This window comes from Oenanthe melanoleuca, chromosome 2 (genome assembly GCF_029582105.1).
Source record: "Oenanthe melanoleuca isolate GR-GAL-2019-014 chromosome 2, OMel1.0, whole genome shotgun sequence".
Lineage (NCBI taxonomy): Eukaryota > Metazoa > Chordata > Aves > Passeriformes > Muscicapidae > Oenanthe > Oenanthe melanoleuca.
Window position 1 is genome coordinate 126844859 of NC_079335.1, and position 27869 is coordinate 126872727.

Genomic DNA, 27869 nt, shown 5'->3' on the forward strand with positions numbered 1-27869 from the left:
TTTATATTCCTTGGCTACCTTTCTTGTAGGCAGGCAAGAAATATACAATCAGGCTATTTTAATAAAAAAAACTATATACAGATAGTTTTGGGAAAATGTCATAATGAAATTAGATTGTAGTTAAAATTATCAGTAAGCAAAGAGTCACCATAACTCTACAATGTGAAGACTTTATAACTCAACAAGTGTTTAACAGACCTGCCCATAAGAAAAATCCTTCTGATCTTTGAAAAACACACATGTAGAGATTTTTCTAAACTTCAAATACCATTTTTCATATGTACGTTTTATTTTATTTCAATATTTTCTTAGGATTCTTGTTTTTATAGAATTAGGTAGTCAATTTTAAAATAAAACTATTTGCCTTTATTTTTAATGCCACCATTGTCTTGTTATATGACAAACATTTTTAAGATATGCTTATATACATACCTATCCTATCCCTCTTTCATGAAGTAAAAAAAAGGAGTTGGAATTTGTTTAGCTCAAACTTATTTCCTTTTTTTCAAGCTGGCAGTTAAAAAAGCAGAAGTTTGTGCTTTTCTCAAGATGTTGCTGACAGGCAAAAAAGACAGACTAAATGTCAGTTTGTATGTTACAGCATAAAAGCTTGCAACACAGAAATTTATGCCATAGCACTGGATAGCAACTAGTTTTAAAATGAAGAGCCTCAGGGAATCTTGTGTTATTGTAATACAGTGAATTCTGGCATTGACCAAATTAAAAAAGAAAATAGCTTAGAAACTGAGTCATCTGCACAAAGGTCTGCTGCTCACCAGTTTGTGCAGGCATTCTAGAGGTGCCAAGGGGGAAGAAGATGAGTTCTGTTTGGATGAGTTCTATAAGGAATAACAGCCCAACAATTATTAGATTAATAAGATCAGTTAAAGAGCTGTGAGCAACCCAAATGGAGAAAGATGTTCCAGCAGAATGCTCTCCAACAGGCTGGGAGAAACTGTTAGCAAAAACAAGCTCCTTAGTGAGTGTTTAGATGAAAACTGGGATGTCAGAAGTCCTGATTCTAAAAGTGGCAATTCAGGAAACAAAATGGGCTTGGACAAAAAATATGTGGGTATGGTATTCAGGAAAATGAAGAATCAGATATGTTTATGTGAAGATTTATCACCTGCTCATGTGAAGATTTATCACCCTGCTCAATGAGATGCTTAAACTGCAAGGCATGGAATGTGTCAGCAAGAGATGGAAATGAAAACATTGGACCTGTTGACAGGGGATATTAGCATACAAAGTTACTAGACTAACATACCTTTGCACCATACTGTACTAGGGAACTTCATTAATAAGACATCCCCACATTATATTAATTAAGGGAAACTATAATTTTACTCTTGTGATATTTTAAGCAATTTTTCAAATCATTAAAAGAGATTTTATCTTGTATCTACATATAGGTAACTATATATTAACACAGCATTCTTTGGAACAGCATCTATCCTACAGGTACTGATTTTTTCTTGACTGAGTCCAATGTTTTATCTCTTTTGAACTTTTTTTAAGGCTCTTTTATAAACAGAGGACTTTCTAGGAGCATGCTCTGTATCAGCCAGTGGCCCTCCACTCTGCTGACTAAGCGTACTATCCACAGTTACGAAGCGACCAGGTCCGACCTGAAATACAAAAATAATACATTGCTTGACTTTCATGCTAGCATTTAAAATGAGAGGAGAGTTAAATCATTAACTGCCTTTTGAAAATATTATTCACTTGGTGGAGATACCTGCTGAGGTTTCTGAGGGCCACTAAAGCTATCCTTTATACTAAATTCACAATTTGTTCCCATCAATACAAAAGAAAGGAGAGTGGTTTTTCAGTGGCTACTTTTATGTGCTCTGCTTTTCTGCCTTTGTGTCGATTTATGAATTGAAAAAAAGACAATCAAGTCTTTACCCAATAGAACTTTGCTTACAATTTTATTTGGATTTGAATAGAATGTCAGCCACAGTTTATGACCTCAAAATTTCACTATATATTATTACTTATTACTTAAAAAAAAAAAAGCCCTTTTTCTCTCAAAATGCAAATACATAGAACTATTGCTACAGGAAATCTCCAAGACTGGAAGACATATACCATTTCCATATTCATTACTACTCTTTATACTGAACAGGTTTGGGTCTTGGAATAAATATCCTGAGTGACAGCTCTGTCTTCTAATTGCAACCTACTAAAAACAAATGCAACTCCTTGAGTGCATGTGGCTCACACGTTTGATTACTTGACCTTGACTGGTTTGCAAAAACTGTATTAACTTAATCTTAACCTCTCCCTGCTGAGGGTGATTGGCAGAGAGGACAGAAGAAGACTGTTGCATTAAAAAAAATCCAGCCATGTCTGTCATTTGTAATTCTCCTAAGCAACATACCTGAGGAATGTTATATGATGTTGCTGATACGTTTTCTCAGACACCTATTCTGCAAAATGGACTAACCTTTTCCTTGTTTTTATCTACTGTTATTGAAATATTCATTGTAGAACCATGAAGGTATTTTCGTGTTAAATCCTCTCCCTCTAAGATATGAACATACTTGGTTTGAGGTTCAAGCCTTTAAAACAAAATCTAACAATATATTTCTCTCCACTAACAACTTCCAGATTACTCATGCTTGTATCAAAATTTTTCAGATACTTTCTGGAAAATATTGCTGTTTAACAGTCTCACTGTTTTTTATGCAAGTACTTAATGAATTGGTCCAGACCACTTCATCTTGCATTCACAGAGATGCCCCTGGATATCCTTCTGAAGTTTAAGGTAGTGTGGGAAAAATTCTAGTTCAGCACTCTGAGACAATCCCCTTGCTCCCTATTAGGCTCCTTGCTTCTCCATCACATCAAACATGAACTTCCTCTTTTCTTTTTCAAGTTTCAGCCACCTTCAGTTGTCATTATTCATTCATGCCAGGTAGCCCAAAATAGAATCTCTTGCCTTCATACAAGTTTGGAAACAGCACCTCATGTTTCTTGTTTTTAGCTTTTCCTCACATGTAAATGTAACTTATAAGCAGCCAAGAAACTATCCCCCTTAAAACCTCCTTGGCTGTGATGCTTACACAGAAATAATCCAGTTAGCTTAAAAACAGTTATTGGCTAGACTGAGGATTCCCCCATTTTTTATCAAAACTCAATATCCAAATATGCTGTTAGGTGTGAATTAGATCTTAACAAAGGCTTTTCATTTTCTCAGTCTTCAATTAACTGATAGAAATGAGAACAAAATGTTTTCTGCAGATGCAACAAGTGGCTTATCTGCAGACAGTCAGGGACATGTTACTGATAAAGGACACCTCTTTGGATGTATCAAAGATTGCACAGATGTACTCAACAATGAAAGGAGGAGGTCTTGACCTCACCAAGGTTTTCAGGAATGGCTGTCTCACAACAGGTACATGTCACATAGCATAAGGCCCATCTCGCCCACACTTTTTCAGAGTAATCTGTAGATCTGAATTTCATTCTGTCCAAGTGCTTATCTAAGACTATGTCAGAACGGGAAGCAGTAATTTGCAGAAGATACAGATTCTTTCTTACGTGCTTGGAGCTTGTCATAAAATTATTAAAGAAAAGGTAAGCAGTATATAGCCAGAACAAACCCCATACCACTTACCTATTAATGAAAATAAAACAGTGTTATTAAGGCTTACTTACTGTTATATTGAGTTCTGGAATATCAGTAGAGTAGACTGATCCATTTTGAATCTTCGCTTTAAGTCTGGAAGCATCTATTAATTCTTCCTGAAGAATTTTTGCTTTCTAAAGATAGTCAGAAAAAAAGGTAAAATTGTTTTAATCTGCATTGATTGTGTCATTTGCACTCGTTTGAAAATATACAAACAACATGACAAAATAAATGAAGTTATAATTCTATTTGCCTTTAATATAAGTACCCTCCTCTTGTTTTTTCACTCCTTCTTGTACTGAGCACCCAAAACCAGAATAAATGGATGTGGCACTGCAAGGGTGGGAAGGGAATCTCTGCTTGCTGTGACTGAGGGCAGTGTTCTGTGCAAAGCAGCCCTGGGTGCTGTGAGCCTTCATGGCCACAAGAGCACAGTGCTGCCTCATGGGCAGCTTTCACCCCACACTGAGCACACAGCCACCTCCCCAGGCACACCAGCTGGACTGAGGCATCTCAATACAATCTCAATTCAACCCAGGTGAACGACTTCACATTTTCTTTTCCTGAACTTCATGAACTTTTGGTCAGCACATCTGTTCAGCTTCTGAATAGTAACCCTACCTCCCAGGATATGGATTGCTTCCTCCAGCTCAGTGTCACAGAACTGCAGAATCACAGAATGATTTGGGTTGGAAGGGACTTTAAAGTTTATCTAGTTCCAACCGTGGGCAGGGACACTAGACCAGGTTTCTCAGAGCCCCATCCAGTTTGGCCTAAAACACTTCCAGGGATGGGGCAAACTTGATGAGGATGAATACTGATCCAATACCCAAGTCACCAATGAAAATGTTAAATCAACACCATATTATCAACCCTATAATTAACTCAGAGGAATATCACTCAAAACTGAGTGATACTAGTTAAACTTCAATCACTGACCACTGTCCTTTAGAGCCCATCAGTCCAGCCAGTTTTTCTCACAGCTTGTAGTCTACCTGTATGTAATCTAGTCTATATATGCTCATTCTGACTACAAGAATGCTACACAGGACCAACTGAAAACCTTGCTAAAGCCAGGGGAATAGGCATCCTCCTTCCTCTTTTTCCAGAATAAATAATTTTGTCACAGAAGGCAACTTGTTGGCAAGGCATGATTTGTCCTTGGTAAATTCATGACATTCTATACCAATCTCCTTCCCCCTCATGTGCCTAAAACTGCTTCCCAGTGACTCAGATACAACTAATGAGTCTGTAGTTCTTGAGGTCCTTTTTCTGTCCTTTTTAATTTCTAATTCTAGCATACATCTTTCCAGAGGCCAGGGAGATGCATGCATTGAAAGAAAATTGTTCTCCTTTGCAAGTCCATTGGGAAATGAAGAAAAATTAAATTTAGCTGCCAAAGTTTTTCTTTTAAGATTGATTTCATTAATTTTCCAACTTAGTCTGGTTGCCAAACCAGGACTCTAATATTTTTATGTTCTTTTGGGAAAGTGCAAATATTGATAGAAGAAACTCCTTTCATCATAAAATATTTCCCATCTTGAAAGATATTTGCTGTACTAAAAAAAGAGAATGAAGAATTAGAAAAAATAAAGTAAGAACAAACAGACTTGTAGTTTTGTTTTAGAAGAAATACACCTAAATACACTCACTCCTAAATTGCAAGTGACAATGTTGATCCCCAATTTGTGATTGCAGTCAGAAGAATCAAAGATTGCATAACTTTTACATATATCTTATGGTTACTTCTTCTGTGCTGTGTGAATATAAAATTTACTATCACTTCTACTTGAATATCCTTATAATTCATTAAGAAATTGTGTTTGGAACTTCACAATTCTTATGACTCCACCATGATTGTAAATTTTTTGCTCCATCAGGTTTCTTACCTTCAATGCCTCATAGTTTGATGTCCGAGTCAAGAAATTTTCCCAAGATTTATTTAACAGTTCTCTCTGTGTTTGGGAAGCCTGGATCTGTAATATAAATGAGATTTACAGCATGCAACACAATCCTATTTGCATATCAAATCTCTTCTGATACCATTGTTTGTGCCATTTAAAAAGAATGTTCACCTGCAGCCCTTTGGCTACCTTAGCTCATCCATTTTACCTGAGATTGGAGGAAAATGTGGTAGTAAAGTACCTGCCCTTTAAAAACTTCATTTATGCACTGCCTTTAAAAACAAAGAGGCTTACTTCATGTAAACTAATTTTCCTCTCTTCCAACAGATATGTTGGATGAGGCCCAGCTCTTTCAGGAATGCTTTCTATATATTCTTACTCTCAAATGCTGAATAAAAGAGATGGAATCAGTTCAGGTGACAAAAGTGCAGTCATCACAATGCAGGACAATCCCCAAACACTAGCATAAGATTTCAGACAACTAACTGGGTCAACTGATCTTATTCCTCAGAAAGCAGGAGAGGGTGAGACAGTAGATGAGCAAAAAACCAAAATGTTTGCCTTATAACCAAAGCTGGAAAATGTCTATACCTTCTCATTCTCAGTATGCTGGGAAGCACAAAGCCCTGCTTTCTGAAGTAATAAAGGTCTGTGAATATTCAGCAAGGGAGCTTATAATAGAGACCTATATTTCATTTTAAGAAGCAGGAACAGTTGTAATAGGTATAACTTTGTACTGTTATCTGCTACAGATGAACATGGGAGCAACTCCATAGTAAAATAAAGATTGCTTCCTGTTACCCCACTGCTGATGCATCACTGATGATACTGCTTCACTTATTCATGTTGCTCTCTAAATACTGTGGACATTATACAAGCTGGGCGGACTGAGGTTAACCTAATTTAATTAAAAATTAAAATTTTCAAGCAGTGTACACAGACAGGATTCTCAACATTATAGAATAAGAAAATCAGCACATAAATGAACAAAAAAGATTAGGTAGGCTTTCCTTATTTAAATTCTCCTTTGTCTTACTTCTTTGTAAGTTTCTGCATCTTCCTGGATTTTGAGCTGGCGCTCTGCTTCAAGCACTTCAGTCTGCAGAGCAACAACCACTTCTCCAGTATTTTCTAATATATTTGAAATAACTTTCAAGGCTCTCTCATCTGATGTAACAGGCCTGAATTCTTCTTTTATCTCTGCACATATTTCACTCCAAACCTCTCCAATCTGTGTGTGAAATATACACCATATGATTTGGTATTTATCTCATTCTTCAGTTCCAATTATTCAAAACAAAACAGACAACAAAACATTGTTGTTTGACTTCTTGGAAATTTTATATAAGATTATGCACTAATACTGTGCCAGATTCATTCATGATAAGCCTCCCTAAGTCTTCCCAAGACCAAACTTGATTCCAAAAGGAGTAACAAGAATGCTATAGAAGATAACTACAGAAATTCAGAAGAAATAGCTTCAAGATACCAAATCACAAGAGCAAAGTGCTGAGTCCTACAGCCTGCTACTTAAAATCTCAAATTGCAGACATTATTAGAGCAAATTGCAACATGAGCCATCAATGGTAACTGGAATTATCAACCAAAGACTGAGTCTTGCAATTTTCTGCAAGCTCTCACAGACTTTGTTCCTTAGCATAAATTTATCATAAAGAAAAGCATCTTTTGAGCAAGACAGCTTTCACAAAGCTTGGTAGCCTGCTATGGTTTCCTATAGGCACACCATTCTTAACTTTACACAGGATGGATGGATGGATGGATGGATGGATGGAGGGATGGATACTGTTGGGGACAAAGATAGCAAAGCACAGAAGAACCTTCAAAAGAATGTGTTTTTAATGTCATTTTGAATAGCATCCCTTAAACTGACCCTACTGTGAGAGGACACAGTCCTCCTCTCCAGTCCTTCCCCAATTTCTTACTCCTGGCACATTCCTGTATTGATCTTGCAAACAGTTAAAACTATTTTTTTCTGAGTTATTTTTAACTAGCATAAGTTTCTAGTCTTATTAGCTGCATGGTAACAAACATTTGTAGCAGTATGAAGCAAGAACATGGATATAGATGCAATGTTGGAGGTGGGATTGTTTCTTTTGCTGGTGAGTACTGGATTTCACTATGTGAAATTATAGGTGACTTGTGACATAGGGGACAGCTTTTGAAGGGTCATTTGTTATGTCCTGAGATAAACTTGCTATTTTTGGGAATGCAGGTACAATAGTAGTATTTGCTCGAACTATACTCACTTTAAAGTCAATATAACGTTGAATAATAGCAAGTGTAACAAAATCCTTAGCAGATAAGCCAGGTAAATTTTCAAAACCTAAAAGAATATTAATCACATCAGTAGGATGAATTTATCTTAAAATATAGTATTCTAAAAAAAGACATCTGTCATATGAACACATGCAAAATCTTCATCATACACACCTCAGTCAGTCACTCTTGATCCTGAGCAGGCCTTTGCTGATAAAAAATTTCTGTACTAAAATCTTTACTTATGAATGGTTCTGTCAGCCTTCCAATCATTTGGTAGGCCAGGATGCTATACTTTAGTGGTAAGGGTTTGTTTTCTGTTAAAGCAGACAAACAGTTGAGTCTACAGATCACAGGGTGTAGAGCAGCAGTTCAGCACATAAAGAGTTTGCTTCAACTATGAAGTAGCCAACAGGAAAATTACACCAGTTTCAAAACTGTCTAATGAGAGTGTCCCCCCATCTTGTAGATTTTTGTCTTCAGCATAATGCCTTGAGCATCATGACTCTACCTTTTAAAATTTCCAAATATATATAAAAAAAAGAAAAGAATAAGATAGGGAAGTATGGCTGGCTGAGAAACATAGCTGAGACTATGTTTTTTAGTCTTTTTTTCACACTGAAAGATAATGGCACTTAATTAAAAAAATCTAAATATAGTCTATCAAATCTCTTTCTAGACTTCATCATATCATCTGTGTGGTAACTGGGAAAGTAGCATCTGTCTAGAGTATAATTACATTGTGTTTTGAAGCTAAGAAATACCATATAATAATACTAAAATACATATAATACTAAATACAGACCATTTACCACAACTGTTTTTTTAGATCATTGTGTTACAAGCTGTTATGGAGCTTAATAGTAAGAGAAAGTTGCTGAGAAAAGACTGTGAAATATTTCCATATGTTATTATCTACTTTCTTATAATTTCAGTACCTCACAGTACAGTACAATGTATATAACTAACATGGAACATATCTGTGAATATATGAGAAAGCTGGAGGAAAATCTTATGTCTTTTTATTTTAGTAAAGAATCCAGCTGTGATCCAATATTTAAGATAATTAACACTACTAAAATTAGTAAGAACCTGGGTTACAACAGAGAAGCAAGTAGCTATAGATTATTAGAGAAATTAAGGATGTTTTCAAACCAGTTCTTTCTCTAGGTAAAGCAGAGAACTGGCTGAAGCAATCTCAGAACAATTACTGATTATCTCTGAACCTGCAGAGGATGGACATGAAAACAAAAATAAGCCTAAAAAAACCCCCTGAAACAAATAATTAGACAAGTAATGTTTATGCAGCTAAATCTTAATAGGTAAAAAAATTAGTATCCAACATAAATTACTGAAAATTATGACCCAACTTTTGTTCTACAGACAGAAAAAAAAAAATGTCATGGATGTGGAAGAATTTATCACTTATCTTGACTTAAGTTTAGGTTTCAAGACAAGGGTAAAATGAGTATTCATATTCAGTGTGCAAATAACAAAAAAATAAGAGGGGCTGCCATACTTTGAAAGAAAAAATCAAAATGCAAATTAATCTTGCACTCTGAAAAATTATCTAAACCCACAGAATTTAATTCAGTAAGGACAAACAGAAAATTCTAAGTGTAGGAATAACCACCTGTACAAATCCAGGATGGTAGATGACTGTACAACATTCTAAGTTGAGTGAGCAAACAGTATCATGCCTAGGAATACAGCTATTGTTACATTTACATCTGAATGTTTCTTTACAAGGTGTGTAGAGTAACAAAGCTCTATCTGGCTGTGGGGCTTCTGCAGGAGTACTGAGTTCAGCTTTGGGACACTTCAGACAATGAAGAATTTTAATCAATTGGAAAGACTCCAGAAAAAAAAAGAATAATTAGAGGTTATGTTAGAACATTCAATCAATGAGTAATATCTTTCTCAATCTAGAGAAATAAATGTAGAAGTGCTAAAATATGTGAAAAAGATATTGTGTGTGGGAAAATAAATTGCAGAGAATTTGAAGCTAATTTTACGTTTAGTCCTAAGAAAATTCTTCCTGGTGGTAGGGGCAGCAAAGTAGAGGGGAGTCTTGATATCTCAATAAAGAGAGACTTTTTAAAAAAACATAACAACCAAACATCTGTTAATTAGAGAGTACTGATGCTGAATCACGTTTCCTTTGACCTTTTTGATTTTTTTATAGTGACTTTACTGATCCCCAGTGAACAAGTTCAGTTTAATGACAAGTATGACACTGACAAGGCAATTCATTTGTCTTACCTAGCTTGCAAAATAGTGAATAAACTTTTGCCCGTATGCTCTCTGCAACTTCCATGATGGCAAAACTGGGACAGCTGGCAGGCACTGGAATGACCTTTTGCAGTTTCTGGAAGCTGGTAACAATAGGTCTCTTAGTGTCTAGTAATATAAAAACACAAAACCAGAGTAGAAGAATGAAGATGTAGTATGTTCCCAAACTTAGAGGAAATCCATCTCACTTTGTGGACACCATGTGGGTAATTTTGATTGGTTGGCCAAGATATAATACATAACATAATTTGGGTCAGGAAATTTTAATTAGCATGACTAAAAATTTGTGAGAACAGCATTCACTTCTTTTTACAATATATAACAAAACACAATGCCTTTCTTGGAAGAAATTAAGCAGTTTAACTGTCCAGCATTAGAAAGGCTGGTCATGGTTCTGTTCAATACTTGGTTCATTCCAAGCTGATGTAGAAAATGACATATAGTGGCCAGAATGAAATGAAAATAAATTAATAAATAAAATGAAATAAAAAATAAATGGAACAGAAGATATTTTAAGTTTGGTAAGAATTATAGTGAAAAGCTGTAAATGCTCTTATTTACTGTCATCAGAATTCAGACTACAAATGCAAATAATGTCATTATTTTACTAGACTGCTCACAGTTCCACATGCATCATAAAACTTACCAACAATCTTCCCATGTTTATCACGTCTGACTCCCAAATCCAACTCCTCCTGTCTCCATAACTGTATTAGAAGATTAGCTGCTGTTTGATCTCTCTTCCCTCGCCAGACACTCATGTGCAAAGTTGTTTTAGGGTTGTCAGAAAATTCAACCAAGATTCCAAGAATTATATTGCACAGGTTCTTTTCCTTTAACTTGGTCAAGAACAAAGTAAAGAAAGTTTTAAACTGCTGAAAACACAGTGATGTCTACTTTCTGAGAAACTGTGTACTACATAATCAAGTAACTGCAAGCTTTTCACCACTAGTATTTGTACAAAATTCGTGTAAAACTTGTAAATCCTTAAAGTTTCTGGAATCCTGCTATACAAAGTTCCATAAATCAAGGAAAATGAGGGGCATGAGTGTAGGATCATAGAAGATGCATTCCCGTGTTACAGGAATTACACAATAGGTTCTGTGTACATGCCTCCAGGATCATGTGCTGGAGAATACACTGCTACCAAGATTTAGTGTTGTAAGAAACATCTCTGAAGGCAGAGGCTGAGCAGAACCACACAGCACATCTGTTTTGTGGCCAGATCTTTTGGCAGCAGCTGAGAGGAGGCAAGGGCTTCAAACTGAAAGAGAGTCAGTTTAGAAGAAATATTGGGAAAAAAATCCTTACTCTGAGGCTGATGAGGGACTGGAACAACTTGCCCAGAGAAGCTGTGGATGTCCCAACCCCAAAGGCTGGATAGGACAGGCTGGATGTGGCTCTGAGCAACCTGTTCTAGTGGAAGGTGGCCCTGCCCACAGCCAGGGGAGTTGGAACTGGATGATGTTTAAGGCTCCTTCCAACCCAGGCCATTCTATGATTTTGTTATTCTGAGGGTCTGCAGGGGCTGACAGTACAACCAGTATGAATAAGTGAATGAACCAAGGAAGGTGCATTTTTATTTTGGAAGAGGTGAAATGTCTGTGCCAGATCCACAGAAGTAGCTCTACACACAAGATACATGTACAAAGTAACTTCAAAACTAAAAACATTAAACAACATAAAAACTGTTAAAGCCATCAAGTGCTCTTACTAACTTAAGTGCTTTTCCAAAGAGAGATGTCATCCAAACTAAGAGCATAGTTTGGGTTTTCTTTTCAAAAACAGTATAATTTTGTCAAATTAAAAACCGCCTCTGTCAAATATGTACCAAAAAAAAAAAAAAACAAAACCAAAACCCCAAAAAAAACCCCCCCATAAAAACCCCCATGGAAAACCTATCCAATAATTTCTGAGCAGATATATGGGTCTGTCTCAAGGAATTAAATATACTGTTTTTTTGGTTTTTTTTTTTTTTTTTGGCTTTTTTTGGTTCTTTGCATTATATCAGTCTTAGGAGATATGGCAACAAAAAACCCACAATTTTCTATGTTGTTTTCCCGTTCTTTCATTCTACAAAACCAATAATAAAAATACCTACTGCCAACAAATCCAGAAGGAGAAAAATGCCCTGTTTTTCAATAAAAGAGACCTCTGCAATGTGACATCCAATGACACAGGACCTTAAACAGAAATAATTTCATTTATGTAGAAACACTTTTATGCTTCTGAACATTGTACAATAATCTCATTCATTTTGCTGAATTGCATACCATTTGGTATGCAATATGCTTCATACCTTCAGGGAGTAGAAAAATCATGTTTCATGTGCCTTTTCATTTACACCTGTAACTAAATAACTACTTGACTGCTCCTTCTTCTCCTGCAGGTGGCACACCTTCCTTGATGCAGCATAAGAAATTTGGCAGGTTCTCAATTAATTGGAATATGTATTTGAACTGAAACTAACTCAGTAAAAGAGTTTAAAATTTAACCAGGTCATGTCCCTAATCTGGTTTATTGCAGGGCTGTGTGAATATTTCTGCCAGAAAAATCAAAGGGGTGAGTCAAGCAAGCCTTTTTTTGGCAACAGTTTGCTTCTCCCAGATTAAAATCTTCATACATCCAGCATTCATGTTGCTGTTGTTTCTTTATTTCCTCTGCTATGGTCATTAAAAGAGAAACTAAAGAGATCACCTGTATCACTATTTTCCCCCAGCAAACATAATCGATTTTTAATGTATTTATCAACCTCTGCCTTAAAACAAATTAAGTTTTTATTTTCCTCCTACGTACTGGCAATCTTTAAAATACTTCTAGCCCAATATAGCCAGTTTACAAACAGTTTTTATGCTTACACAGTTTTTTGCTAATATTGGTCTATTCTTGCCTGCTGTTTACTTCTCTGAAGTTATTTACAGACTCTAACCTTATGCCTGGCTTAAAAAGTTTTGAGTAAGTCTGCATGTCAGGAGGTCACTCTGTGGGGAGTGAGGCTGTCACACTGAATCCATATTTAAAAAATCTTACGTGCACTACATTCCACTTCTTTTGCATCATTTTTAATTAGTCAAGTTTTATGAAGAATTTTTATACATTATAAACAGAAGAAAGGCCTACATGTGCAGAGAAAGGTCATAGCATTGCAGACCTAAAAAATACAAGACTTGACATTTTTCCAAATTACTGCTGCTAAAATACTTCACTAACCACAAGCAGTCGAGTGCACTGAGCAGAAGACAGTGGTGGCCTAATCCACTATATAACTTCTTTGGATCCATTGTAAAGAATGGGATAAGTATATCAATTCCTTCACAGCTGAAGAGTTCCTGTTGAAAGGTTAATTAAAGCAATGTTTCTTAAGCAATATTTACTCAATTTAAACATGTGAGAAAATACAATGGAAAATGTAAACATTTATATTGTAATAAATTTGGTCCACCTGTTACAGCAGGATATACACATAGGAAAAAAGATTTTCAGTTTTCCCAAAGTGCTAATTCATTTCTTAACACACTTTCATATATCAAATTTAAAATAATGTAGATTAACAATCAAATAGGTTCAACACTTACTAGTGGATTTCTGAGTGTTTTTGTATTTTAGCTGTGTGAAAAAGCATGACTTGTTAACAATGAACTACAATTGACACCTGCTTTTCAATTAAAACAAAAAACTAGTGTCCCTTAAAAGAAAATATAATATGTTTTGACATTTTCTGCACAATGTAAGATAGAAAGATACATACCTTTCTGTGGATATCATTTTCACAGAGAACAGACAAAATAAATAGTATGTCAGCTTGGATTTCCAGTAGAACAGTACCTTCTTTTTCTTTAGATTTGTCTGCTGCATACTTTAAGATGTCTGTAAATGGATATATTTTATATATATGAATGCCCATATACACAAGTCAAAATTCTATTACAGCTGTTGCTTTTTTAAAAACTCAAAAAATTTATATTAAAAGATTTTTACAGTAAGTTCAGTTTTATCTCCTGTGTTTTAACAGAAGTCCCGCATTCTGATGCTGCAGTTTCATGCCTTTAGTCTTCATGATAGAGCTAATGACAGCAGCTTGCACTGATTTCTTCTTTGTTCAGACTCTGTGCTGCCCCTTTGCCAGTGCAAGGAATTCAGGGAACTGATATGAATTAAGGAAGTCTTAGAAAAAAACAACAAACTGGCTGGTTCACTGTAGTCCACAGCTTCACAAATGTTTGAACTGAGAGTGGAAATGTGGGAAAGACATGAAATACCACCATTGATGAGAAAATCAGCCTTGGAACCACTATGTGGAAGAGGGCATTCATATACAAAATTCTCCTAGAGAAAGAAAAGTTACTTGATCCTGATATGTAGGGTACAGTATTAATTTTGCTTTCATTAAAAGCTGTAGGTTTCTGCAGAGTTTTCACTGGAGTTGAACTGAAGCTATAAAATACTTAATTTCTAGGCTTTTTGTTAGAACATACTCTTTGAATTCCAAAGGATCTTTCTTGTTTTGTTTCCTTCAAGAAGAACTTGTAAGAAAAGAACTTAAACCAGTTTGCTTTGGAACTTAAACCAAAATTTAACAGTAGGTTAAATAAACACAGGAACACTCTTAGTGTCAACAGAAATGTACTAATTAAAGAAGAGCAATACAAATTGTGCTTTACCCAGTAGCTGGCTAATTGCTCCCTGGTCACACAAATTAATGCTCACAGCATCATCATAAAGGGCCACAACAGATCTCAGCACCCGGACGCTGTAGCGCATTTGTGCAAGTTTGTTACCACGACCACCTGTTCCATGGAAACTGTGACCTCGACCAACGAAAGGATCTGTGGAGGAACCACAAGGAATACTCATTTTGGCAGACAATCTATGCTCAGAATAATGTGCTCAAGAAAAATAAAAACAAATATAAAAGAAAAAACCCAAACCAGAATAACAACAAAACTCCCAAAAGTCCATTGAAGTTAGAAATTATTCCTGTTTAAAACCATCTGGTAACAAGCCTTTTGTGTAGGACAATACTTATTTTTACATGTATAAGAAAGGTAACATTCTCGTGAACAATTAAGATTATTATACATTTTTAACGTTACTAGGTTCATGAGCAGCTTTACAAACTCAAAATATGCTATGTTTAGCATGACATTTGATATCAACCTTTTGAGTCCATTCAACCCAAATAAAAATTTCTTCCTAGGAAGACATACCAATTTTATGATGAAAAATATCTATCCTTAGAAATCTGGTCAACAAAACTGAATGCACTTAGTTATCTTTTTGCTTTGCCCACACTCTTCTCTGATGCCCAGAAGCCAGCTTTAGTCTGAAACCAGTCTCATTATGTACAACTCTGAGCTAACGTGTCCTGCCTCATGGCAGGAATTACTGATTGGATTTCTTGCCACAAGGGAAGGGCTTGCCTCACTTGAAACACAGACAGTAGAGAAGGAATATCAATATAGTGGCACACAGGGAAAGGGGCACCAGCTCATCCTTCAGTAGGAAAAAAAAAAAAGGATGGTTATTTGGCTTTTGGAAACATTTTTTTCCTAGGTGGCCTATGAAAAAGAATCCTCTGACATCATGAGTTTTACATTTTCCTTTCCTGGCAAAGAAAGTAGGTTCAGTTGAACTGTTCTGAGGTTACCTGTGTGTGAAAGCCATGAGTACCCACTGACCTTGGCCTGTACACCATTCTAGAAACAGAAGGAGAAGAGTATTCGCTTGGCAGGACAAATATTTATCTACTAACACAGGAGCCACTGAAGCTAAAACAGCAATTGCATGAAGCTGCAATTCTTCATATTGGGCAGCAGACCAGCCAGGAAATCCAGGCTTTTGATGATTTAGTTTTACATAATAAAGCAAAGCTGGCATCACATGATTTTCACTGAGGAGCTGCAGAGTCCAGACAAAGAAAAAGAGAGACAGTTTACAGATTTCACATGCAAATAAGAAAAATCTGAAGGATGAGTCAACTTTATTCTGTCCTACACAAACAACATTATTTTTTTATTGAGAAACCATGTCATGAACACTTAAGTGTTAACACATTAACACATAAGTACTTAGTAGGCAAACTTTTTATATTCTGTAGCTTTCCCACGGATTGTGGTTTGCTAAAATTTATTATGTTCTTCAGGAGTATTTCAAAGCTCTGCAGTCATTTGCCAGCCATTTGCATAGCATGGCCTAAGTTTGTAACTTTCTAAAATAGAAATTGTATGCTGCTTTCCAATAGCAGGACTTGGTCTGAAGTTGTGTATGAATTCTTGATTTGGAGAACAGATAATTTCAGTGTACTGGACTATGGCAGATGGACAGATAAGTAATATTCTCATGATTCCTTTGTCTTTTCCTTTTTTTTAAAACTTATTATTTCTGTTGTGTTACAACTTACCTGTGCAGCAGATGGTTCTTCAGATAAGATTCCTATTATATTAAATAGTAACTTCTTCATCTCAAAATCCTCGTATGAGTAGGTAAGTTTAAAACCTTTTACCAAGGGATTAGGAAGTTTAACTACGAAGAAAATGGTAGATAAGTTACAAAAAAAATCACAATTAAAAGCAAAAATAGTGTAATTATGCAGTTTGGAATCTCTTACCTTCAGTAAATGTTGCAAGTACTATTAAGAGCTTTGCAAATCCACTTTCCTAAAAGGCATTCAAAAAACATACATTAATTAAATTAGATTGCAGTGAAATTAAGACTTATGATTTAATTTTGCTTTGATGTTTTCAGAACAGAGAATTTAATGTATTCTATGGCAGAATAAACAGAATTTTATCAAAGAAGAGAACAACCATTTGGACATTATACAACAATAACTAACTGCAGTCCTAAGGGTACAATTAAACCCATGTTTCATTCAGTACAAGTCTGAGCTTCTGTGGGGAAGTCCCAAACACTTGTATTCACTATATAATCTAACACAAGAAAACCATATTCTCAGTGCTGTTAGAGCTGTGTTTTTTAAAATGCATTTGGTCAAGTTTTACATCCGGGTCACCAGTACATACAATTTTGTGGCTTCAGTTATGCATACCAATGCACTTCAAGTTCAGTGCATTTACCAGTAAACATATGAAAACTGCATGTATGGGCAAGAATAATTTACCAATATCACATATGAAAAGCTCAGAAAATAAAATCTTGTAAATCATGGCTCCTACATTGCTAACAGAAGGACAATGATGTCTCTCTGTAACTATGGATAGGACAAAAGCCAGGAGGTGTCTATTCAGTACATTAGAGGCAAAAGAGTTTTGTTTCTGAGGTAAGCAATTAGAAAACAGTTTTGTTCTAACACAGAAATAATAATTAATATAATTATGAACTTCATGTATATATTACAGTTTGCTTATGATGAGAAAAGTTTTCCTTTTCAAAGGCTTAGACTCCTGTGCTCATTTGTGAACTATGTAAAATACAACACTGACTTTTCTGAAGTTCCTTGGATAGTATATTAAGAAGAAAAGGGAACATTCTGAAGCAAATTGCTCTAGTATGATCTATAAGGCAAGATTAAATGGTAATGCTAATGATTTTTCTACCTGATATTTATACCTTGTAAAATCTCAAGGCAGGCTGAGAGTAAAGAACTGAAATTAAATTGCTTTAATATTTTCTTTGCATAGAAACAATTTTTCTTCCTTTTAGTAGAAGGAATTAAAAATACATATCTGGTTTACTTATTTTGTAGGAATTTATTTTGTAGGAATAAAATTCCCTGTTTCCACAGCTAGATAAACAATTTGAATGTTTTAGATTTCTAATATGATTTTAGATTTCTAATGCTGCAATAGTACAATAGACATTTCATACTAGTTGATGTTAAATTAAAAGCTTGAATGAAAAGTTTGTAATCTTAATTTAGTAATACAGCCAATTTGAAAACTTCTCTTCAAGAGTAAATATATTCCTGAATAGCCAATATATCCCCAGGGATCTGATTGCCTAATTATTCAGTATGCATGTCACAACTTCATTTGAATCTGTAAATCTCAAATGTAAAACAAGAGACTAAATCAATATTAACATCTATAAAAACTTAATTTCTCTGCAGGTTTCTCATATAAATTCTGGAATATTACAAAAGAATGAGTCATCTACATTTCAGGCAAGTCATGGTAGTGCGTTATGTGACGTAATCTTTAAAAGAATTTATATGCTTCTAATTAATTCCATCTAAGTAGTTATTGTCTCAGAATCTTACTTAGAGCTCCTTAGGTGATTTTTGGACACCTTTCTTGTTCCTAGTTATGAAGCAAACATTTGGGTCATCAGAATATAGCCTACATCTTCAAACAACAAATGAGATTTAGTGCAAAACTTATTGTAGGAGAATGGCACACTCAAGAATCCATACAAGAATACAAGAATTAACATTAGATTTTGCACATAAATAATGTTAATGTGATTTTCTAAGTATTAAATAAGGTTGATGCTAGTATTCTGGGCTAATGACCTACAGATTTTAAGTCTCTTTGAGGTAAAGACAATTGCAGAAAGAAAAGATGTTTTCTTGCTCAGCAAATTCAAGAAAGAAAAAAAGCACTGGAAACACAGTAGAAAAAAGTATTAGAGCCCTAATGGGGATGAATACCAAGCCTAAAAAAGCAAAGGAGAAGTTATTAGTCTCTGGAATACTTACAATCACAGGTACTGCACGGTTTTCAGCCAGTAATGTGGCAATCACCAAGAGGTCATTCCGCAGCTGATGATCACAGTGCCGGAAGCCACGTGTGACAAGGTCGGCAAATACTTCTTTCAAAGTGCTTAAAATAAAATGAAATGCATTTTACCTCTTCCTTTGATATTCTAATGTTGGACAGCCCTATGTATATGAATCCTCATTCAGCATCATACTTTTCAAAGCCTTAGGGTTTTACTGCAAGAGAAATAACTTAAAACTTTATTATGAAGTGGATTTTTTTTGGGTACCACTAGACAAATTTATTTCATAGATGCAAGATGCATGTATTGAAAATTGCATCTTCCACTGTTTGTGTTATAATTAATTAATACAATGACACAGTATTTACTCAAATGTGGAACTGGAAATTGCGGAATGATTATTGAAAAGAAACAGTTTAATCTTAAATAGTTAAGACAGTCTAATTCACTAAGGAAGAACCTGTTATTTACTCCAGCAGAGGATATAGAAATAATCCTTGTATATCATGGCATAGAAATTCCTTGTAATTTTGTAACATCAGCATTTCAACAGTGAAGGAATACTGGCCTGTTGAGCCTAAGGTGGGATCTTGAAAATGCTGCAATTTATTCTTTCATGGTACAAAGGAATAGATAGAGCTATTCCTCATGCACTATGCAGCAGAGCACCTTGTTCTTGCTCTGTTACAGCAACAACTCTGTTAATACTGAAAACTGAAAATGAGGATGTAATAAGAGGCACATTCACATTTCTCTGTTAATTTCAAACAAAATGCTATACAATAGATTGCTTTAGATGTCTCAAAAATTACAAAACAAATTCATAAAATGCTCCCTGTACTTACTGCACACATTCCAAGCTGCTGAGCTGATTAACCACTTCTTCCTTGGAGGCATTTTCTAGCAAGCTCCATAGGATATCTGAGGAACGGAACACCAGCTGTCCTGAGGGATCAGGACCATTTAGATACAAACAAAGCCTGCTGGCTGCTTGGGCCTTCACCATTTGTCTGCAACTTATTCCTGAAATTATGTAAATTGGAGTAATTAATTCTCTATAGGTCAGTAATTGTTTCAGGCATGTTCACAGAAAAAATGACCTAAGACCAGTGGTAATGAGATTATTGAAAGAAGAGTTTGTACTTACCAGAGGTAGAAAGATGCTGGAGAGCTTTAAGTACCCACAACTTCTCAATAAGTTGATTTTCAACTAATGCTAGTGACAAAACAAGAGCTTCTGCTAATCCTCCTTCTTCAGCCATTCGGATTTTATAGTTTGCACTTGTTGGCTGGTAACCTGCACATTCAACAACTTTAGTTATAATGCAGAAAATACTCAGAATTTTGATTACTTCATAAAATGTTCATCCTTTCTCAAGAAAGGATTGAAATCAAGTATCGTATTTCAAGCTGTTAAGAAAAACAATCCAATACACAAGAGCTGCTTTTCTCATATCTGAGTAGTGCCTAAAACATATCCAACAGACTCACCCTCAATGAGACTTCAGTGCTACAGAAACAAATTAATTGCTTCTCAGAATTTAGACAATGAAAGCTAAAGCAGGGTTGTAGAAGTGAAAAATTTTCTTCAGTCATCAGTAAGTGGCTAGTACACAACATAGTTCTCTTCAGTAGCCAGTCACAAGAGAATTATTGCATTCTATCATCATATTACTTAAAACAGATGAATCCAAACTTTGATTTACATGCTTGACTTTCTAATGTGTTTTTACTTTTGTCTATGCATATGTAAATCTGTAATTCATTAGTGAGTTATGGGGAAGGTGAAGCATTGAGAAAATAAATTTGGTTTTATATTATAATAACTCATGAAAGCAAAGTTTATCTTAATCAGCTCAAATATATATTTATGTATATATATACAGATATATGTCAAATGTCATAAAGTACAAGATTGATAAATACAGATAATGCACAAGGTGAAATGAGGTTTAACTAAGCACACACTCTGACAGGCTTTAAGTTGGTATTACCTTATAGATAAGAGAACTCTGCAGGGTCAAACTTTGGCAAGATTACATATATGCTTAGAGATCAAATATTTGACTTAAAAAAATCAGACTTAAACACATTCTTCATTTCAAGATAACGTATCTTACTTTCTAAATTGGAAAAAGACCTAAATTGCTCAATAACATTCACTTATCCTGATGGAATTATTTACAGATTCAGAACTAAAAGCACACTTGCAGGATTTGAGTCTTGTTTGTCAGGTAAAAACAGATTTGGATGCTTTCATATTTCTAGAATCTTGAAAGGGCTCTAGCAGCAGCAGCATCTTTGGCCTCCTAAAATAAATGAAAACTTGTAGAAGTGTACAGGACTAGTGCCACACTGCAGGAACACAGCAGGGGAGCACACTGACATCAGGAACGCACCCTGACCTGCTCTCTTGAGCCACACTGAGGCAATATTCACTTGAGGTTGGCTGCCTATAAATCCAGTGCTGAATCAGAATACGTGATGTTGTATCCCTCTGGGAGGGGATCCATGACTGACTTCACCTGACAAGAGTCCCTGGCACCATAAGAGTCAAAGGATTTATATACTAGTGGATTCTGATCATGCCTGAGTTCATGCATAGCCTCTTTCTGCAGAGACAGGTCACGCGATTATTCAAACCTATACTCAAATGTGTCCATATAACATGAACACAATCAAATTTAATGGGTTCAGATCTATCCCTCACAACACAAGTGAAACCAGAGCTGCTTCTCTCCAGGCTGCATACAAAATGTTGCAAACTACATCTCCCTTCTTATACTTCAGATCCTAACTGCTTTTTCCCCCCTCCATTTCAGAGATTTCGTATCACTTCACATTTTCTGGATGCTATTTAATGCTATTCTGTACGTGTAATAATTAATTTCTTGTATATTGATGAACTTATTTCAGATACAGAATATGCACCTCTATGAAACATGTTAATTGCACATTTACCAAGGTTACATATTTAATATATGAGATACAGTAACCATAGTTATAAAGAAAATATAATCAATAACTAATTAAAAGAGGCATTTCAAAGTAGCTGGGATCATTAAAAAATAAAAATACCGTGCTTTACCTGAAAGTAGTTTTCCTGGTAGCTCTATATTGTAAAAGCTAACAATGCTCTTACAGATCTGTATTTTAACTTGAGAGCTTGGCACTCTCATCAAGTAGCCTGTCAGAAAGAGAAATAAATGTAATTAAGACTTAAAATTTTTTTTAGAAAGTATTCTTCTTTTTACAGCACTTAGTATTGCCTTTGGTCATATCCCCTACAAATCTGTGATTTCATGCAAAGTTTCATTATAAAATATTCAAGAGACACAGACTCCCACACTGGAGAGGACAAAGGCATCTTAGAGGAGTAGCATAAGTTTAATCAAAAAGTTACCTGCTCAGCTTTATGGCTACAGACACTTACATATAAGACACTGGATGTTATTCCAGAAGTTGTGGAATTCTGAGGAAAGCTACTACAATAAGCTGCTGTCAACACTACCATGTCATTAGAAACTCTTCTTCTAAGCAGATATGATACGAAATAAAGAGAGCATAGAAACAGGAAGGATACATGTTCCTCACATCCCAGGTTTCAGTGTTTACAGTGATACCCCCATTTGTCAGATCAAAATTAAATAAAACAGGCTATATACACCTTTGCTTCTTCATCTCTACTGATAATGTTTTCTCATGTAGCTTTTGACACTGGCAAATAGGTAATTCTGCTAGCCAATCTGCAGGTTAGCTGCAGAGCAAAGTAAAAATTGTTTTTAATACTAAAAAGCCCAAGGATTGAATGAATAATTTAAACAAATTACCTACATTTGCTAAGGAGTAACAATAAATTAAAATTGTGCTAATAATACAGTTGATTTTATTGTGGCATAATAATAATTTTATTGTGGTGTATCAGGTTACACTCACCCAGTTGTGCAATGGATTGTGAAACTTCAACGGAATAGTTTAACTCATCAGATGATTTCTTTTTTTGAAATGGTAACCTGCAAAATGAAATTTAAAAATATTACAACCATGCTTTAATCAAGTGACCATAAAAGTTCAGTAGCTCTTCCCTCTTCCCTTCTTCCTTGGTAATTTTTTCAGATAAGGACACCTTTTCTAGGATGGACACATTCTTTGCAATGCTGATTCTACACTGAAAGCTTCATAATCTGCAATTACATGTTGGCAATTAGTGGTACATGTTCGTAGGTAATATTTATGTCATTAAACGTGGAAGACTAAATCCTACAACCAAGACACTATCAGGCTATTACAGACCTAGGCTATGTACAGACATGTGCAGAGGTAGAAAAAACGGATTGTATCTCTGGGCAAGACCTCTTGAAACGAGTAAAAGTAAACCAAATAACCTGACTCCAAACAGCACAACAACAAATTCTTTTTTTAAAACAGGATATTAATAAATACTCAATAACATATTCAAAATACTCAGACATGACTAAAAACTGTCTAACAGTAAACATTCTAATATTATGCCAAGGTCTCTGCAGTACATACTGTAGAAGCAGCTTTCCGGTAGGTTTACCTCTGTAAACACTGCCAGAGAAAAAGAGAGGAGAGAGCAAACAATGGAAGAAATGTTGAGGGAGGCAGGGGAGGGAGAATAAGACATAGGGGGAAAAAAAGGTAAACAGAAGCAGTTACAAGAGTGGAATATTTTACTGGAGAAATTAATATACCCAAAACTGAATTCTAAAAAAAACCAGCCCCTGCCTCTGGTTAAAGGCTTCTCTGTCATATGAAGTAGTAAAGAATTAGTGAATTGTGGTGGAATTTCCATAGTACAGAAAATAAAGCAAAACCCAAGGGTGCAATTTTGAAAAATATATTCATTGCAGAAACCACAATTAGTGCTGAACTGCTCTAAAAGAGGAAAAGTCAGCTACATTTTATTGAGTTCATACACTCATTCTCAGTTTTGTCATGCTAGTAGCAAACACCTAAGAAAATTAAACTCCATTATGTATCTCCACATTCCCCACTGTGTGGCAGCAAAGAAAAGCTATACAACTGATGGTGCTAGGGAACTAAAAGATTCAGCTGAAAAGTTCTGTGTTTATTAAACCTAACAGCTGAGAGGAAGCTATGTAAAAATTTATCTGAATATCTGTTTTACTATGCCACTAGTTTTCTATCAGGCGGTTTGTTTTTTTTTTTTTTTCCTCCTCAAATGAAATAAAATACATGAGTAATTGTAGCTACAAGTATACCATAAATAACTTTACTGAATTATTGAGGAGAAGACTATTGACAAGTGTGGATAATACATAAATTCTATTCTACAGATTACTTAATACACATCATGACAACAAAGATGCCCCAAAGCTCATGCAATACATTTTAAAAGAAAATATAAATCCTAAATCCTGTTGAGGTTCATTCTCTCCTGTAATATGGCTTGTCATTTTGTAATGTTTACCTTCAGGTACTAAAAGTGTCTTTGTGTCACCTTGGGTTTTTAAACTCACTTAAGAGCTTGTCTGAAACAGCAAAACACACCTCAGTACCACTCAGCTGGTGAATCTTTTGAGGCCAGCAGTCCCAGGCTGACTCAAGGCAATAAGAGACCTTGGGGAACCTTGCTTCCAAGCAAGATGGGGCCGTGTACAACACGGTTTTGAATTATGTAAATTATGTAACATGTAACTGCACAGATATCAAACTGTTAAAATAGGTCCCTCATTCATGTCACCAGGAAACTGGACACAAGTAAAAGCCAGCTGATGAAAAGGAAGGATGATGCAATTGACACCTTGCAGATACAGGTACTTTGTAGATAAATGCTGTATGGATATGTCAGTTGCCTTAGAAAATGCATAGACCTGTTAATAAGCAGTATTTAGATCTCTAAAAGAGGGGCTAAGGTACTTACCCAAACAATTTAATAAGTTCACATAAAGGCTCAGTGAAAGCTTCTTGTTCATTCACTTTTTCTGCACACAGGTTAAGAATTTCGGTAATTTGTACTACATTCTTAAGGGGCTTTTAATGTCAAATTAAGGAAATCAGATCATCCATACCACTATGAATGAGAAGAAAAAGCTGAAAACTGGGCTCATCACACTTCAAAGACAAAACCAAGAAAAAATAAGACCAATGTTTACATAGGTGTTTAAAAGAAGTATGTCAGTCTATACTTGGGCTTTTTGAAGCAGCCTTACTTTTACATAAGTTCAACTTTTGCAAATCTGATTTAGGTGTCTTCTCAGCTGAACTCACTGGAAGCTCAGTACAAAATTTCTAAATATGGAGGATGAAAGTTTTACATCATAGTGTCAGATTTACCTACCTAAATTCTGAGACAACCTTGTGATATGTAAATTCTTCTCTCCTCTGTCCCAAGTGACTAACTGAAATTTGAAAATCTGGACCCAAATACATATTAAGATTATTTAATTTAGGGTAGAAGCACAAAATCAAAACTGAACAGAAAACTGAGACTGAGAAGTTACTACCAATCCACTGACTCACAGAAACTGCCTTTAAGTACACAACTCAGTTGCAATGTGATGCCTTAAATCACTGTGCAATTATTTGAACTTTATGAAATTAATCACATTTTTCCACATTCCAACACCCTCCTTAGATTACTTCTCATTACTGGAAACTTTCAGTTTATACTGTAAATATGAAAAAAGTTTCAGATAAATTAGTCTGACTTCATTTTTCTTTAAAATGTCTCCTTACTGGAAGTCTATTTTATCTTGCTATTTTATCTGCAGTTTCTTAAGTAGTGGCAATTATGCTTTTCTATTCTGAGTTTATAAATTACACCAGGTACATTTTGGACACTTTCAGCCACTGTACAGATGAGAACCCTCTATCGAATTTTGTGACAAATGAATCTAATATCCAAGGATCTTGCCAACCTACCAAACTTGGCTGTGTGCAGACAAGGAGGCCAGTGATGAAAAGGTATATGATCATTCCTATTCTTCATGTGGAAACACAGTACAGCATCAAATACTTTGCTGAAAAGTCAGACTATTACCATACATAAAACACCATGACTTCAGAATTCTAGAGTGGCAAAAAGGATACAAGTCCATTTTCAAATTGCTTGACTACCTTCTTGAGAGTTTTCAGCTGCTCCTCTTCCAAATCTTTCTTAAGTAAAAGAAAGAAAAGCAGGTCTTAATTGCAGTTTGCCCTAGAACCTTAAATGATTATGTTTATACCCTTTTTTAAATTTAAATTTTAAATTTAAATTAAAGTGGAAACAGACTTAAAAGTTTACAACGAAATCCTCAAAGTGCTTTGAAGGAGATTAACTCCATGAAGAAGCCTTATTTCTAAGTATGAAGTCTATTCTCTAACTGAAGAGGCTTTCAAAAGCTCCTGTCTAAACACGTGGACTCTTCCTCTTAAATTCTTTGTGATTCTTTGTAAAGCAACTAAGAAAACCAAACCTCTGTCACATACAACATAAATGTGTAAGCATGTAGATCTAAGTGGCTTAGAGTGCTCTGCACCACTAGGAAAGCCACCACAGCCTTCAAATTCGAAGCTGAAAACTGAAGTGAGGCTATGTCAGGCTGTGTCAGCAATGTGCAGCATCCATTTCAGCTCTCCTGAGCACCTGCACCTTGAGGCAGGCCAGGAAGTTGTTTCAGGAGTGTAAAAGCCCAGAATCCTATAGGCATTTTATCATACATCTTATGCTGTCTACAGCAGCAGTAAACAGTATCACCCAATACCTTTTTCTTCAGTCAGCAAGTTTATTCTATCAGCTCTGTATTAAAAAAAGGGAAGAGGGGAATATATAACTCCTTCTCTGAGGGGTACTAACTTAAAATGTGCCAAGTTTAATCAGGTCCTTGTTTAAGAGCATAAATTATCCATATTTTGGATCAAAATTATTTTATGGCTTAGTGAATTGAATCTGCCAAATCATCTTGTGGAGACTAAAAGTCATCTGTGAAAGCCCATAAGATGATGCTTCTCCTGTGTGCATAGGTAGTTGTATTTATTCTTCAATATTGATCTTAGTATATTTCTCCTTCATTTAAAATTACCTCACTGGAGAACTGTTAGCAGTTAACTCGGGCAATTACATAAATTCATGACATATTTTCAATAAGGTTGTATATGTATCTATTTCCCAGCTGTAGGTTTCAGACTCTAAAAATCTCAAATATGAAATTCTGCATATCTAGTCTTTGAATGCTCATGCTTTTGTCTTTTATTAAGTTCTGTGTGAACTTCTCTTCCTCTATGCATTTTTTAAAATTCAACCCATAACTGACACAATTTTTTTATAACACTGATCATCTTTAGAAACATTCAAGTACCAGAAGAAATACTCATCTTTGTGCTCTGTAGCTCCACCCACCTGTGCTGGATATAATAAATAATAAATATAATAAATGAGTTTATTCAGGGCGGGTGCTACAGGACCTGCATAAAACATTTGTCAAAGCCGCATTACTGTGTGAGATAGCGAGGCACCAGGGTTACTTACCGAGCCCGAATCTTTGAGTAGTGTGATGACGTGATTCAAATCCGCCGATCTCAACGGTGCATCCTGAAAAAGCAACACCTTCAACCTTTTTTTTTTTAATTATTATTATCATTTTTAATTTTGACATTTTGTTTTTTAAGGGATTTAAAATGTGAAATAGCCGCGTTAAGCCAACAGGAATTTACTCAGGGACGGGGAAATCCCGGCCGTGTGCGGAGCACAGGTGGTGGTTTGCTCTCAGCCCGGGGAAGACGGCAGGGCAGGGAGGGCAGGGCAGGGAGGGCAGGGCAGGGATCGGGCCAGCAGCAGGGCTGGCGGTGCCCCTGCCCGCGGGACAGCTCACCTGGGAGTCCCGGGCGTTCCTGCGCCTCTCGCCGCCGCTGCGAGAGGAGCCGAGGGCCGGGGAGCGGGAGGCCGCCCGAGGGCCGGGGGGCTCGGCCGCGGCCAGCGAGGCCATGGTGCCTCAGAGCGGCGGCAGCGCGGCCCGGCCGTTGCCATGGGAGCGGCGCGGCGGCTCCCACAGGGGAGGGGCAGGTCGATAAATAACACTAACCATGAAAAACCTTCCATTAGACGCCACCATGGC

General features: G+C 35.8%; 1 protein-coding gene across 1 annotated transcript; it reads right to left on the minus strand.

Annotated features, from left to right (window-relative positions):
- Positions 1 to 275: 275 nt before the first annotated feature.
- On the minus strand, positions 276 to 27763 carry CFAP69 (cilia and flagella associated protein 69). The gene is made up of 23 exons (XM_056484607.1): positions 27627 to 27763; positions 27284 to 27346; positions 25864 to 25929; positions 24695 to 24804; positions 22723 to 22799; positions 21875 to 21973; positions 19934 to 20083; positions 19632 to 19809; positions 18764 to 18887; positions 16715 to 16763; positions 16508 to 16629; positions 15786 to 16005; positions 14769 to 14933; positions 13856 to 13974; positions 13318 to 13436; positions 12209 to 12290; positions 10754 to 10946; positions 10078 to 10215; positions 7806 to 7882; positions 6575 to 6769; positions 5524 to 5610; positions 3664 to 3768; positions 276 to 1628 (listed from the first exon to the last, which is right to left on the minus strand). The coding sequence occupies exons 1-23, from the start codon at positions 27738 to 27740 to the stop codon at positions 1494 to 1496; spliced, it is 2787 nt and encodes a 928-aa protein (XP_056340582.1). The 5' UTR covers positions 27741 to 27763; the 3' UTR covers positions 276 to 1493.
- Between the last annotated feature and the right edge of the window lie 106 nt (positions 27764 to 27869).